General features: G+C 41.2%; 1 protein-coding gene across 1 annotated transcript in view; it reads right to left on the bottom strand.

Moving 5' to 3' along the window:
- Nucleotides 1-16,368, bottom strand: part of veph1 (ventricular zone expressed PH domain-containing 1) — an 80,891-nt gene that overhangs the window by 6,017 nt on the left and 58,506 nt on the right. The window contains exon 12 of the mRNA XM_030107847.1: nucleotides 9,088-9,205. Within this exon, the coding sequence (XP_029963707.1) occupies nucleotides 9,088-9,205 (118 nt within the window). The remainder of the gene's footprint in view (nucleotides 1-9,087; nucleotides 9,206-16,368) is intronic.

The following is a 16,368-nucleotide window of genomic DNA, read 5'->3' as shown; positions in this document are numbered from 1 at the left end:
CCAACATACTTCTCTTGCTAATGTGACAATTAAAGTCCTTCACCTGTTCTCTCCAACAACATTAAATTTATGTGTTGAAAATCCTGCAAAGCCATTTACATGTTCGAGAGCGAACAGAATGGAAACGTCATCCCTGTATGGAAGCAGCTTTTCATCATTCAGCAAATATTTCCCGTTTCAAAGCTCTGTAAATCACCGTGCCTCGTCCCTCAGCTTTGAAGTCAACACCTGGAAAGTGATCGCTTGATTTGTTGCAAGCCCCGGGTGACCGCTCCGGTTCACAGCCTCTCAATAAAGACACACTCATGTCAGACAAAGACGGCGACCAAAAACACACAGGAACTCCTGGCCAAGCCTTAAGGACATCTGTTTAATCAAAATGCTGAGATTTTTGTCAGCTACCAGGTTTTTTGAGCAGTTTATTGACCATTTTACCGCAGGGTCGCACATGTGGTCACACTTCACACTTTTTAATAGTAGTAAGAAATCCGACAACAGCGATTGATCTTAATTTACAGCATCGCTGGAGTGACAGGAATTTCGAAACTATGACAGGAGTCAGTCGTCCAACCCAAATCATTACCAGAAACAGCTGTTCCCGTCAGATTCCACCCTCAGGTATAAAAATATAAAAAGACACATGCTTTTGGAGTCGTGCTTGTCAATTTACTTGTTTTTTTTTTACTGTGTGTGAGTGCGAGTGTGTGTCACAACAAGTTGTCAAGCTCACATCAGAGTAGGACTGGCTCGAGATTAATGCATTTTACTTCTAAAGGGATTTTTTGCGACTTCGATATCTCAACATGTTTTACATGATCATTCACACATCATGGAAACAGCTGCCATGTTGGGAGAAACTGAGACCCAATATGTCCCCTGAATGACAACAGTGGTACAAACAAGATCCTTGACTGACTATGTTTGATAATAAAGAGTAAAAATAGTCATGGAGTACTTTTCCCAGTGTCTTACTGAAGCCTGGAATGAGCCTGATGGACCCTGAAAACTCACATATTTTATTTTGGCTACTGTTTCTGATTTGGGAAAAATAAAACCTTAACAGACGGACAAACCCACAATAAGCCTGCACACAACTAAAAAATATAATGAGTTAAATAAATACTGAAACCTGTTTTATCGCAGATGGGACCAAAAAAAGAAAACAGGTTCAGTGGTGCTGGGAACAAATATTAAATGTTGAACTGTGAAGATTTAAATGACAGGAAATGTAAGCTTTGGCTGAACAATTTAATGGGTTTATATCAAAATGATTAACCCTGGTCATTAACCATGTATACTAGCTGACATCTTTTTAACCATGCCTGATGAAATAACTAGAATTCCTAACAGCACCTCTGAGAGATGCTGTCTTAAGTAATCTATGCAAAATTTCATCACCTCAAAACTTCCTGACGCAGTGCCGTCCCTTCACCACATGTTGGATGATGTCTCTCTTTCGCCAGTAAGTCTCCAGGATTCGCAGCATAATTCCTGAAGGTGAGTATTTCTGTCCAGGGTGTCTTTCCAGAGCGATGCTGCAATGAGTTTTACTTGGGGTTTTCCAATTTCTCAGTGTGAGCAAATACATATGGAGGGACATCACAGATAGGGTGTATATACGGTACGGTAAAAAGTTTGGAGTTCACTGAGGTTGTTTTTAATTTTCTCCCCTCCTGTTTCTGCCGCTTCGCCCATCCTCGATGGCGATCAGGAGGTGGCACGCCGTCACCTTTCAGGGAGACTTGTTGAACCTGGCATGTGCGTGCATACACACACACACACATGCGCGCCTCCACTCATTAACACACACTTCAAAGACATTCCTGTAGTTAAAAACTCAGCAGTATACCATAAAGTATTGAAAAGTTGCAGTAACCACCGGCTCCACTCTGGCCTCCACCGTGGAAAACACTTCACCTTTCCCTCCCCTCTCCTCCCCATTAAAACATGAGACCAGTTCCGTGGATGTGTGTGTGTGTGTGTGTGTGTGTGTGTGTGTGTGTGTGTGTGTGTGTGTATAACCTGAGTCGCTAAGGCCAAGTCAGCAAGTTTTCATTATGGAACCGCAATATAAAGCATTATAAAGTGAAATGTTGGCGGGATGCAGCTTGTAACACGAGCAGTACACGTACGAATAATCTGCAAACTGCCATATTTATAATGAGAGCAGGAGAAAAAAAATGGGTCACATGAAAGTGAGATGTTTCAAATCTAAATTTCTCTGGACCTGATGTCTGTTTGCTCCATTTGTTTGAGGGAGATGAGTTGAGTCAGTCCTGTCATTTACTGTAACCTGACCTCATGTACTGGATTCAGCTGGACGGCTTTCAGATCGACCCGGCTGCCTCCAGAGGAGGGTTTTTTTCTCACTTTCTGGCCCTCACTTTTAGCCGTGGGCTTTCCTTCATGACTGATTTCATCCCGGTGAACAACATGTTCAAATGTTTCAAAAAGGCGTTAATGATCTGTGCTATTTAAACATGTGAGCAGATAATGACCCATATTTATTGTTACAGCTCAAGACGATCACAGTGTGTAAAATAGAAACAACTTTCCTGTGAATGCGTTCACGTCGGGAAAAAAAAAATCTGCATCTGTGTTCCGTAAAACAGAAAAAAGGTTAAATTTTACGAGTTTAATCCATTTTGTCTATTCCCATGTGGAGGCTCACAACATCCACTAAAACTGCAGAGTTTTTATTGACATTACTAAAAATACTTTAAGTTAAATCTGAGTGTTGGAGTGTGTTCCAGATGTTTGGGTCACTGGTTTCATTTTCGGTCAACCTACAGCATAATGGCCACAAAATAATCAAGTGTATGATTCAGGAATAAGCTGCCGCCAGAAAACTGACACATATATTTGTGTACTGTGTATCAGTCCAAAATTTGAATCTTGCACCAAAGTCTGATGTATTGTTCACTGTGCCAAATAATACATGGTTATGTTTGTTCTATATATTTTCAATTAAAACAAAGTTGAGCGTTCTTCATATCATGTAGCAGGCTACTCTGTGACAGGACAATCAGGCTGTGAAGGTCAGAGAAGCATCACTGATCAAACACAAAGGAAAGTTTAGATATGAGGCCCAAAGAAAACTGCTGCAGACAAATGACATTCAAGGAAACATAATTAACCTAAGTTCAGGTCCGTGTTTGTCTGGTCATCTCAAACATCGTCACATTCACTGAACTGCGACGAATTTGATGAGTTACACAACATAGCTCAGCTTTTTTTGCATAACGGCTCTAAACGTGTCGTACTCTTACTCTTTTTGTGGAGACTGAAACAATGGAGCACTGGACAGCGGTGGAGTTCAGTGTACCGAGATACCATTTCCCACAATCTCTGAAATGTGTATAAGGGCGAAGCTGGGGCTTAAAGGCTAACGTTACACGGTCCGGTCAGGGTTAAGACGCCAAGACATGCTTGAGGTTAGACGAAGGGGTTCGGATATTTATATGGTAAGGATTGGGCCCCACAACGTGCATGTGTGTAAGTGTGCATGTGTGTTTGGGCGAGTATTTATTACTGTAGAGTCTTTAAGGTGTTTATATAACAACACTATGAGCACCATCCTTCCTGATTAAAATATTGTTTTTTTTTTTTTTAAGGAAACATGTTTTGGAGTTCGATTAATGCAGCGATTCACAAACTCTTCCTACCAGGCAGCGCCTTTTGGCATACACACACAGTTTTACTATGCTTAATACAAAGTACAAACTTAAACACTTCAAATTATTTTTTCTCTTTAAATCAAAACATTAAAATGATTGAAAGAGCATCATATCTTCCAATTTTTGGAATGCAACAATTACTTTTTCAACATTCAGTGCTTTCAAGATTTGCTCCAAAACTGCCCCACTCTGTAAAAAACATGAAACTAACATTACCATTGCAAAATCAAATGGGAGCTTCAAAGTATGTCAAAGTTTTAAAACATATCTTTTCACTTAAAATTTGTGTGTTTTTTATTTGAAGCAGTTTTCTTATTTATTGGAAACTGTCTGTTCTGATAAAACTATCCACATCTCGCATTATGACAGGACAGCGTGAGTCCTGTCCGGAGCCGAAAGGACACAGATGCTTTATAAACACAGTGTCAGAGGCAAAACTCTTTCATGCCTCTTCTTGATTCCTCCTGAGACGAAGAGAGGCTGGCATGAATGTGAGAGCGGAGCGAGCCGTCCAGTTCTGACACTCATTCAGCTCTTTAACTGACTTTAATGGTTCGTTCTGAGCAGCAGAGCTGGAGGAACTTCATTCATCTGGCCAGAGTGCTGTTTATACTGGCCAGGCAGAAGTGTGTGTGTGTGTGTGTGTGTGTGTGTGTGTGTGTGTGTGTGTGTGTGTGTGTGTGTGTGTGTGTGTGTGTGTGTGTGTGCAGAATCAGGTGACGATGATTCGATGACTTGGAGGAATGGGAACAATAAAGAACGGTGCACTCAGCTCAGAGTCAGACTCCATCTAATCAAGGGTGTCCAACATAGGGCCTGTGGACCAAAACTGGCTTTTAGATGTTCAAGTTGGTAATAAGATGACAAAATAAATATATGCTTTCGAAATGTGCTCTTACAAACATTTTTATTTCACATTATTTATGCTATTATTTTATAGGAGATGCGTGGGCCCTGAGTCATGGTTCATATTTTTGTCTTTGTGGCGTTTCTGTGTTTCTCATGTTGATCGTTGTTCCCGACCCTGATGTCGTTTCACCTGTGGCTGATTGTGTGATTGCCATCACCTGCTGCTGCGGGCCTATAAGGGGCTCTGTGGCTGTGTTCTGGTCGTCATATCGTCTTGTCTTCATACTTTGTGTCGGTTTGCGTGTTTCTGCCCTCGGCTGTGTCAGCGCTGTGTTTTCTGGGACTTTGGGCCTGAATCTGTGGCAGACTCCTGCTTCTCCGGCAGTGTCCGGCTTCATGGGTCCTCCTCCCTGCACCTCTCTCTCTCTCAAATGTGACACCCCGAACAGAAGTGTGATACCCCTGATTTCATATGAGATGTCTAAATGTCAATTCCACCTGAATTGATGAGGAACTATAATGTGTGATGTTTAGTAAACATTTCAAAAATTTAAAAAAAAAAAAAAAAGTGAATCCGACTGAACTTCACAGTATTGGGACACAAAGACCTCTTATAAGCAAAAACTTTTTTTTAACTATATGAAAAAGCCTAATTATATTAATTAAACAAGGCGTCCCTGTAGTCTCACCCTCTGTGGAGCTTCTATTTGGAAATGTAATTTGTCACTTAGGCTGTGATAATTACTTCAATATCATTGGAACTCAGGCTCTACACTTCTACACTGTTGCATGCTTTGTGACTGAGAGTTCCTTTGGTTGTTTCTAAAAAGTTAAATGGAGCAGTCTGCATCAGTCAAAAATCACAATTACACAACCATGGCAAAGTTTGCTCATTTTTTCCTTCTAATATTGACACGACTAAACATGTGGCTGCATCAGAGAGGATTCAACTCGTAGAACAAGGCTTCAAGGGGGGGATTTAAGCCTCCATTAGTTCCAGAGGACTATTCTGGTCTGCAATGCTCTTGACAGAAGCAATAAACAGTAAGAGACAGAACTATAACGAGGGGTGATGGCAGGATAACAAAATAAATGCAGAAAACAGGGAAACGGCTTTAAGTTGACTTAGACACACTCATACATTAACATTTACTTTACCATCAGGACTGGTTTATTTAAACACAGACGTACAATGGAAACAGTGAAACCAGTGAAGAAATGTAAGTCTGAACCGTTCCATTACAGAGGTTTTCCTTTTTAGGCTAAAGATGTTCAGAGGTTGAGAAAATGTTGTTTCAGTGTTGCTTAATGCTCATTAAATGATCACAGTTTCAATTTAAATAGACCAGTGCTTTCTAAACTAAGTGTCTTATTATGGCTTCTTCTGATGAACACATCTGATGTTAAGTTCCAAAATCCATCATATCCCGCAAAGAATAAGATGCAAGTATCCAACAAGCACTTTGCACTCACAGCGCTGGCTTGTTTGAGGCTTGAAGAGTTTTCAAAAACAGGTTAGGAGGCAAAGACCTGAGCTCTCACATGAACCCAGCTCACAGTTTTGGTTCAGGAGACTAAAAGATTCCACCTTAATGAGGCTTTTCGTTGACTCAGGTCACCCTGAATCATTTTCTAGGTTAAACTGACATACATTTATAGATGAGGAGAGTTTTCCCATGCATTGGGCTTCTGTCAGAATGGCAGGGTGGAAATGCAAGTGTTATTGATCCATCTTAAAAAGTATTTGCTGAAGGTGTAACTGGAAGACGGTGGGACAAAGGCATCAAGGCACCTTTAAACTGAAAGACTTTCATTGGAAGTGTGAAGTTTTGACAGCTCTCAGATGCAAATCTGATATTATTCAATACGGCATCGCTTTGATGAAAATACATTTAGATTACATTCTTATTCAGCCATACATTAAGACCATTTTTTCTCAACACTTCAGTATGAAATACTTGTTTGTAGCGATAAATCTATGTTGCACTTAAGTGCTGGATTTGGTTAAAGTGGCAGGCTAAGGGATAGTAATGTGTCTACATTTGTCCTGTACTACAAAGCATACCTCCAAGACGAAAATGTCCGTCTTCTCCAATGAGTCATGTGTAATCACTGATCGTACAGTTGAGGTCGATCTGCGAACTTGCCCAGTGTGTGACTGTGTGAGTCAAAGCAGGAGTGCTTCAGGAAAAGCAGATTCACAGCAGCTGGACTTCATCACTGGAAGAAAACCTCCAACAAATACAGCACATGATGCCAAAGGACATTTGTGCAGCCGTTGCTTCTGTCACACTAGGGGCCCGATCCACTAAAGTTTTGCACGATATAAAAACCTGCAGAAACATGATATTGCATGCACAGACGTGTGGAAGCTGATGTACTAACGGGACGCTTGAAGGAGGACTGGCCTTCGTGAATGTGGAATATCAGGAGTGTGTTCAAGTATATCCGAAAAGGTTAATGTACCATGTACAATTTGATTTACTACCTCTGTTAATGCTTGCATTGTTCTTTTCTCTGTTTTTACTGAGATTGAAAAGGTGCTAAACTGACTCGCCCTTCAGCAGAGATGCTGCCGTTATGGTGAGATATATTTTCTGAGCTGACTCACTATGACTTTTCTGTTCTGACTTTAATGCAAGCTATTGTCTATACTTTAACCCCCCCCCCCCCCCCCCCCATCCCCACTTCATATTTATGATTTATTCCATGACTTCCTAAACTTACACATCCAACTTCACATTTTAGGTCTTAATCATGGCGACCATGAGCGAATGAACATGGAAATGGTTCAATTTCCAGCAGCTTGATCTCGGGTCAAAAGGCTCTAATGGATGCAAAAACCCTCATTTGAACACTCGCGGTGTTATTCTTAGCAAATCATGCATGCATGTTGAAGATGCAATCAATGTGTGTAAGCATGTAATTTAGCAAGCTTTATGCAAAATCTCAGTAAATCAGGGCCCTTGTGTCCAGCAGCAGCGCTACACTATTCATCATCACCATCTTAACATACATACAAAAAGCTAATCTTCTGAGCTCAGTTTGCTTGCAGCCCCACACATTTGTGCATGTGCACAATTTATCACATAATTATGCAGACAACATTGTTGACATTTCCACTGACCCTTGCAGCAGCAGCATGCCAATCAACATCAAACGTGTGCAAACATGCAGACATGGGTTCCATTAATAAAATGAGGGAAAAGTTAGTTTTCTGTTGTGCTAATGTGGCATGTTGTTTTTAATTCCCTATAAAAAATATTATAAACAGAAATCTGCTAAGTACTGGTGAGGTAATCATCAAGAATTTGAACTTTTCTCTCTCCAGAGCAAATGAAGACACACACATATGCACACACTAAATTTTAACTGCGCCCGGTATGCCTGCTTCCTTCCACCAACAAACATCCTCCTGCTCCCGGCCATTACTTTCTGGGAAATACCTGCTGACTTCTCATTACCAGTCATCAAACGGCAGAGTCTGAAAACAGCGTGGCCATGTATGGAGAGGAAGCTTTAAAAGCTGCTTGTTAGGGACATTTCACTTTCTTCTTCACTGGAAGCCGGGTTCCTTTCACTTTAACCTTTTTTTTTTTTTCTCGTCTGTGCTTCTTCATCATAACACATCTGTCCCAAACATCAAACAAAGAGAAAGATGTAGACTTAAAGCCCAATATTTACTCTTTCACTGGTTCACTGTCAGCTCCTGATTTAAAAATACAGTACGAGTAAATTTACTCAGCTACACGCTGTTTTTTGTGGAAAAACGTACAATAAAGAGGCTGCAAATCAGAAATATGTTTTCCTTCTCTCCAGCTTCCTGAAAACCCGTCTGATTTATTATCAACTACAACTGCAATTGTGTATAAGTGCTTTAAATAGAATTACAGATGCCAGGGGCAGAGGGTTAGGGGTTTGCACATGGGCCTCACAACAACATTATTCCTGACAATGTCTTGTCCTCAAAAAACAAGACAGATGTCATATTCTTGAGGCTTTCTGATGCAGTATGTTTAATAATAGCGCACTGAATGTGACTTTTGGATTTGTTCTTTACGCCAAATCTTACTCCACTGCAGGTCCGAAGTGATCTGATCCATAACGGCAGAGAGTGAGAGCTTCCAGTGACCCTTCACAACACTGAAATCAGGCTGGAAGCAGTTTAATAAGAGCTCCTCTTTGCTTCACTTGGTTCTGTTCTGGGAAAAGATTATTTCCCTTGAAGGCATATCAAGTAAAAATCCCCCCCAAGACGCGTCCCAGAGAGGTGGCGAGACGACGGGATGGAAGAAAGTAATGTTTAGCGACCAACTGTACTGGCTAATTGCTTTGTTTAGAGAAGAAAATGGTTCAAGCAGCAATTCAGGGAAAACCGCGGCGGGATTAGGTGAGTAATTTGATGGCAGTGATAAGAACGAGGGCCGACGTACACAGAGCTGTTTGGAGAAGGAGAAGGGACCAATTTTTCGATAATACCGGCTCATCCTTTCATTACGCCCACGTCTCCTCTGCGTTTGTGTGTGTGTGTGTGTGTGTGTGTGTGTGTGTGTGTGTGTACCTGTGGCTTTCTCTGGATTGTTGCACATGAAGCAGAGCCAGCCTCCTTCCTCCTCGCTGTATCCAAACAGGTCAAAGAAGCGCACTTCCTCCAGCTGGATCTGCAGATTGTCCAGATCCTGAAGACACAGGGACACACATAAAGTTGTCACTTTTTGAAGATACAAGTAATTACCATTAGTTGTTCATGATTGATAGCAAATCTTTATTAAAAGTATCATATTGAATTTCATGCATAAAATGATTAGAAAAGGTCCTTTTCTAATCACTGGTTTGGAGAAATCACGTTTCTTCCCATGATTTTCAGGAGCCAATCAGTGTCCCTGCTTTAAAAATATCACTGTAAAATAGATTATGTCTGCTCATATTTAGTTGTAATCCCTTGATAAGTCATATTTCGTCATATATCTTGATAAAAGACAGCAGACCTCATTCCAAACTGGGCTTGGCATCCACAAAAAAGCAAAAGTTCTTGCAGGGAAATTTCGAAATATCAAGGTTATTATCGTTTTTCCACTTATGGAGTTGCACCAAAGCTTATTTTAAAGCTTCATCCATACAGTAATAATGTTATCTGTCTGCTCCTAATGAACTCTGAAATTTTCCAAACCAACTATACGAGAACCCCTCCAGAAAAATGAAACCGTTTCACTGGAGTTGCTGAATTAGCTGCAGGATTAGCTGCAGGATTTGCTAATTGAAAGAGCTGATAGCGGAATTATGCAATGCATCCCACTGTACCTCGGAGGCAGACTTCAGCCGTGTGCAGAGCTTTGCAGGCCAGTCTACACATAACCGCTACAGGAATAAGGAATATCCAGCCTTTCTCAATTGTTGCAACACTGCCCGATACGGAGCATGCGTGGATGTGGAAACCATGAATCAAGATTAGGAGGCACCTTCTTGAAAGCTTGACATTGCAAGCACGGACTGCTGCACACAGAAAACAGCAGTGTCAGAACAGAAAGCAGTGGAAACCCAGACCCCCATTAAAAATCCCTAAAGACCTCTTCCACATGGTAAGAATTATACTTCTCTTTAAATACACACAAACACACTCCGGTGACACTGAAACCCTTGAGATAATGCATATTTATCTCATGTCGGTTTGGAGGAAAAACAAGGAGATGATGGATTACTGTCATTAGTCTTTATGACAGAGGAGCAGATTTCCTCCTGTGTGTGTGTGTATAAGCCCATGCTGACGCTACAGTGTTGATATGACCTGCTAGGAAATTATTCCGATGTACACATTCAGATGATTGATTTGATTTGGTTCAGATAAAAAACACCTCCTCATCATTTCTCTTTCACTGATCTCTGAGATGATCCTTTGAAGCGAGCAAGAAATATTTTTCATCACAGTTAAGCTCACTTGAAACGTGCAGACGGAGCCAAATGGAAGAAAAACAGGTAGCGGTGGTGAGCTAAGCTGCTAGTTAGTTGGACCTTTTGACCTCTTCGTCTGGATGTTAATGAGCGAGGATGTTGATGTAAGAGTTTTTTCTTTTTCTTTTTTCCCTCACATGTGGACCTGAAACATAAACTCTCATTTCAGGACACACACTGAACAGGTCATTAACATAAATGTGACTGAATCAGTGGGGGTCCGTTCAGATTTGTTCATATGACAGAGCTTTCTCTGTGTTGTTCCAAGGAAAAAAAAACTGAGGTGAAAAGGATTTGCATGCGGATGCAGATAAACCAGGACCATGTGTGACTCAGCGAGACGGCCCGACTGGGGGTTTACACCAACATTAATATTCTCAGAGGGCGAAAGGGACGGACGAGGTATCCTCAGGAGACACGCGCTGCACGACAGAGTAATCCACAGCATGATTAATGCAGAATCCAGACAAGATATGAAAGGCAAAAATTATGGGTGATAAAGAATGAACAGCAGCAGAGTAGCTCATGCTGCTTTACTCTTCCTTCTGTAAAGCTATACTGAAAAATAATGCAATACATAGTTTTACATCATGAGGAAAACTTTAGTAAATGGAAGGATTTTGCATGAATATCGTGACAGACACTCCTTTCAAATATCAAGCGTGATACGTTTTTCCTTCGTCACTGTAGCAGCAGGGGTTTTGTCCATGTAAAAAGTACACATTAATTTCATTTTGAGGCTTCTTTAGTGCCTTAATAGGATGGAAATCATTCCATTCATCATTACTGCAGCAACAGGAAATAGAAGACAAACTAACGCTGATGCTGTGTTAACCTCCGGCTTTTTATCTTCTGAGAGAAACTGTTGCACAATGGAATTGTGAGCGAGTCATTTTTAGCAACATAACTAGCGAGCATGCTTGTGCTGGGAACATAAGACAATAAAAACTGGTAATGCAGAACACAGGTTCACATATTACCATGCTGTATGTTGTATTCTTCAAAAAGTGCACAAAAAATGAACAATGTATCTGTCTTCAATGCCACCTTATCAAGTTGAGGCACTATGCAAGGGGAGAACATGCAAATTCCACATGGAAAGGTTTAACCCATGATATTTGCAGCAGGTGCACACTGTATACTTAAATACTCTAAATATTGTATGATGGAACAACAAAATATATTTTTGTCCATTTTAATAATTTTCAAATGGTTAAAGGGGATATTCATGCATAAAAAAAAACCTTGCTAAAATAATATCCAGCAGTATATACATGCTGTTTTCCTGAATGTTTTTTATTTCCAGGACAGTACAAATGTTTTACTTCTCCGACGGGGGTGAAAAATCTGTAGTTTTGATTGGACTGAAAGTCACTTTACCTCATGACAAATCAAATTTTATTATTTGTAAAGAGTAGATGTAGCAACAACAGTCCGGTGGACTTCTGGGCTTTCTCTACAGAGTTTCTATGTTTTCCATGTGCTAAAGCATGCCTGCTGATCAATGACTCTAATTTGTGGTAATTGCATAAAATAGGTATTTAAACTAATGATTATTATTAATGCTAATAAACATACAACAGCTGTTGAGAAATTGACTTTTTTCCCCCCAGCATTCAATTTAAATATTCCCCCTCTACAGATCTATATTTTCAGGAAATTTCAGTGGTTTAGTGGATCTGTGGTGAAGAGCGTCTCCTGTGTCAGTCCTACATACGGCTCTCCACTGATGGAGCTGGTAACATAACAAATAAGATAAGAAAACACAGAAGGCTCTAAAGCCAGTGGAGCTCACTGCTCCAACATCTCCGACTTCTTGAGTTTCTCTTCAGTGAATAAACTGATCGTTTTTTTCCCTCCCCCCCCCCTGCAGACATGCAGCTCCAATGTGTTTGTGATTACAGAGTTACACTAATAAGATCCACACAGCAATATTAGATCATTTATTGTTTGTACTCGACTACAATATCGGCCCTGTTAGCATCACTCGGCTTCTGGCTCTGATAAGAAACAAAGGAGTCAACTATAAACTGTGAGCTTGAACTGTGAACCGTTTCTAACACAAACAAGTGACTGATGTCACATCTCACTACATCCTCATGTCGTCAATATGACAGAACATTTCCCCAATGAGAGAAACTCCTCGGATCTTACATAAGAATATCTGCTGAGCATCATGAGCACTGGCCAGCGTGTGAAGGAGCATGTAGGAAATGTTTCCTTTTCCTCTCTGCAGTCTAAGAACACAGGAATAATGGACCTGTCTCTCAAAGTACAGGTTAGATAAAAAGACTACTCATTAAGTAAAAAAAGTTATTACAAGGTTCCATCTTGATAAATCAGAAACAGAAGCAGGAGTGTTGTCTTCGTCAAAGGACTGTATGAATGAACTCCACCCGAACGCAGCGTTAAATAACCGTCGCTTTCATTATTGTTTATTCTGGTGTCAACATGTAGCACAAGCTTTCATGTCAAAATATATTTAAGTACATTTCTTAGTTGCAACAGTCACTTTTCTTGAAAAGGACTCGCTTGAAAAAGAGATTTTTAATCTCAAATGACAGTTTCCTCAATTAAATAAATGTTAAATATACGTTTGCTGACAATGTTGACGGTTGCTTCAGCCATAAATATCTTTCTAATGGCAAGAACCCTTGCTCTATGAAAGATCCAACCTTTCACAGCTTGCCACTGTCACATTATTCCATCAAATTTCTTTATAATGGCTCATAATAACCTTCATTCTTTTAGCTTTAACATCAAGTGATGGTTGACTGTGTTTCAAAAAACAATTAGTCACGTTCAGCTGATTAATGATGATGCTACTTGAACTGAATGTTGCGCCTTGGTGCTAACAAGCAGGACTCTCTACCTCCCACCGAGTCCTGCTGAATCACTCTGTACTCTGCAGATATCCTCCGTCCGGTTCTGGCTTTCACAGACAACAGGAAGAGGACGCTTGCTTGAATTTTCTGCCTGATCAAAAGCTGAGGCATCTACAAAAGATGTTCACCGATTACAAAGCAGAAAGTCTAAAAAGCAACAAAGAGAGAGAAAAAAAGGAGGCAGGAATATAATAAGAGTCTGTGAGTCACATGTTGAGCAACAGTCGGTAGGAGTGTGTAAAAGTCTAAATCTGCTACATAACACCATCAGAAATGAATCACCAGCAAGGAAAAGTGAGTAAGATGGCACAAATTTGCCTCTGGTGTTCAATAACAGGAAACTTGTCTACTGTATGAGTGTGTGTGTGTGTGTGTGTGTGTGTGTGTGTGTGTGTGTGTGTGTGTGTGTCTACATCCTCAGTGGCGCCGGTGGGCTCTGGTGCGCAGACATATGGATGGAATGATCATGTAGGTCACTGTGACAAACAGCCTGGAGAGTCAAACTCGACCCCGTGCTCGATTCATCAGGGACAGAAAGGTGGATCCAATGAAGGAAACAAAGGCTGGATTATGTCAATTCAATCCGTCTATCCTCGTGTAACCCCTTCCAATAGGTGCCCCTCTCTCACCTCCATCTCTGCCTCACTCTCTTTATCAGAGCTTTTGGATTATAATCACATCAAGATGGAGGGAAAAAAAAAAACGTTCATGTAGTTGATTACAACAGAGGGTGGAGTGGTTAGCGCTCACTTCACAGCTACAGCATGTAAGAGTCTGCTTGAGGGCTTTTCTGTGAGAAGTTTGCATGTTCTCCCAGTGCATGTATGGGTTTTCTCCAGGTCGAGTCTGAAATGAACAAAGTAAAAACAACGCTGAAGTGGAGTTCAGACACCTGAAAACCCACAGATGAAAGTGTCTGTACTTCATTAGGTATGAACTGAAGAGGAGGTGAGCGCAGACAACAGGGTGAAATAAGACAATAAACCAGAACCAGACTTCTGTCTCTGAGCACATTCATCTTCAGGTGTGGGCTTCGCCGTACGGCAGGGGTCCTGACATCAACAGCCCATCCCCTCATTTCGGTTTTCGTCCACAAACATCTTTATCCGATCACCGTCTTGAGCGCTGCGTTATCTCCTGCCTTCCTCGCTCCTCTCCCTCCATTAAGCTTTATCTTCTCCTCCGTTGTATCAACAAGCGCTCTGGCTCGGGGATAAGTGAAGAAAAGAAGTGAAACCTGTGTTCCAGGCCTGACCTCTCAGTATTTCGATGTTGCTCAAGCAGAGTTCCTTTCCTTCGTTTTTTTTTTTCTTCACCTTGTTTGAAAATCGGCCCTCTAATTCAAATTTCACAGCAATTCATCACAATCTCCATGTTTGTTCCTTTGCTATGGAAGATAATCTTTTATAATCCACACTTTTGTTTCAACAAGCTTTCCACCTTCCTGCTCTTTCTGATCTTCTCCTCCTCCTCCTTCCTTTCGTCTTTCTCCACCTGCATCTCATCATGCATCCATTGTGTCTCCTCTGCCCTTCACGCCGTCGTTCTCTCTCTCTCTCTCTCTTCTCTGCTCTTTAATCCGTCACAAACGTCTGTATCTCCAACCCGTCGACTCAGGCTCACATTCTTTTTTTAACTGATGTCCTCAGTACATCCCAACCTTCCTCTTTTCTCTGAGTTTTTCTTTTTAATCACGTCTGTGTGTTTGTGCCTGTTTTCTCCTGAATGCCCTCCACTCCGGCCGCCCCCGCCTTCCTGCTTGTCACAGGCTTTTCTCGTGATAAATGCAGTGATGGCACAGCTCTCTCCACTCGTTACGTCTGAACTCGGTTTTTAACCATTTCCAACCTTTAAAGCTTGAACCGTCATCTCTTTCTCGGGCCGGTCCTCCTTTAGATCTCACTTCTACCTTTTCCCTCCTTCTCATCCTCTCTCTCCCACCGGCTTTCCATTTTCTCCCCGTCATAAAAGGACTGGACCGACTTGTCGGAAGCCAGACATAAGTCTCTCCTAAATCGCCGAAGCCCCATAAAGTCCTGTAGTCTCCCTTTAAATCTCCCTGTTGGTACTGATATAATTGGCAACCTTTCCTATCTCATATATGTAACAGCTTTAGCTCTCTTTACATCTCTTCTCCTGTTGTCAGCGACATGTGTTTCTGATTGGCTGACGGCGATGGGATTGAAACTGCGGGCCTGATGAAAAGAGAGGGGTATGAAGGAAATGCAGGGAAAGAGAGGTCGAAACCGTCTTCGTTTATGGCTTGCTCACAAGCAAAAAAAAACAGGCAAACTTTAAACATTTTGCACTAAATATAGTGTTTGCCACACCCTGCACATGTTTCACAAGAAGTGCTTTTTAATGTCAGGCGCTGCGGGTCATTAGCTTTTGCGGTAACAACAATTTAGTGTTTTTCTGACATTGTCTGCCCCTTTCTGGTGGAAAACTCTGTTCACATATTAAGAGTATGAAGTAAATGTCATTAAAAACTAGCAAATCTTGATGAAGGGGAATTTTCTTAAAGCTTTAAAATGCTGCTGAAATCACAGGCTGCACACGCCCTGCTAACAGCCCAGCGGCCGCCCGATCTGAACTCAACAATACAAATACAATACAGTCTGCTCTTGTGTGATTAAATAGTCAAAATGTTCAATGCACACTGAATGCACCTTACCGACAGAGGTCTTTTTTTTTTTTTAATCCATTCAGACATCTCAAAGCTCCTTGTCCAGTGAAATTCACCACTGGAGGACAGTTACGGTTCACAGCGTCTTGTCTAAACACACTTTGGCCCACAGACCTTAAGATGGGCCGCTCTGCCACCTGGCTCACAGCTGCCTGAAGTGACTCATCCGAAAACATGTGAAAACTCAAGCACACGCCATGATATCAGCTGTAATAATATATATATATATATAAAAAAATCAGGTTCATATTACAATCTGCATATGAAACTCATTTTAATAGGACCTTTATCCTGCTGTGGGGAAAAACTGTGTCAAGAGAGA

Source organism: Salarias fasciatus, chromosome 14 (genome assembly GCF_902148845.1).
Source record: "Salarias fasciatus chromosome 14, fSalaFa1.1, whole genome shotgun sequence".
NCBI lineage: Eukaryota > Metazoa > Chordata > Actinopteri > Blenniiformes > Blenniidae > Salarias > Salarias fasciatus.
This window is presented reverse-complemented; position numbering and strand designations above follow the sequence as displayed.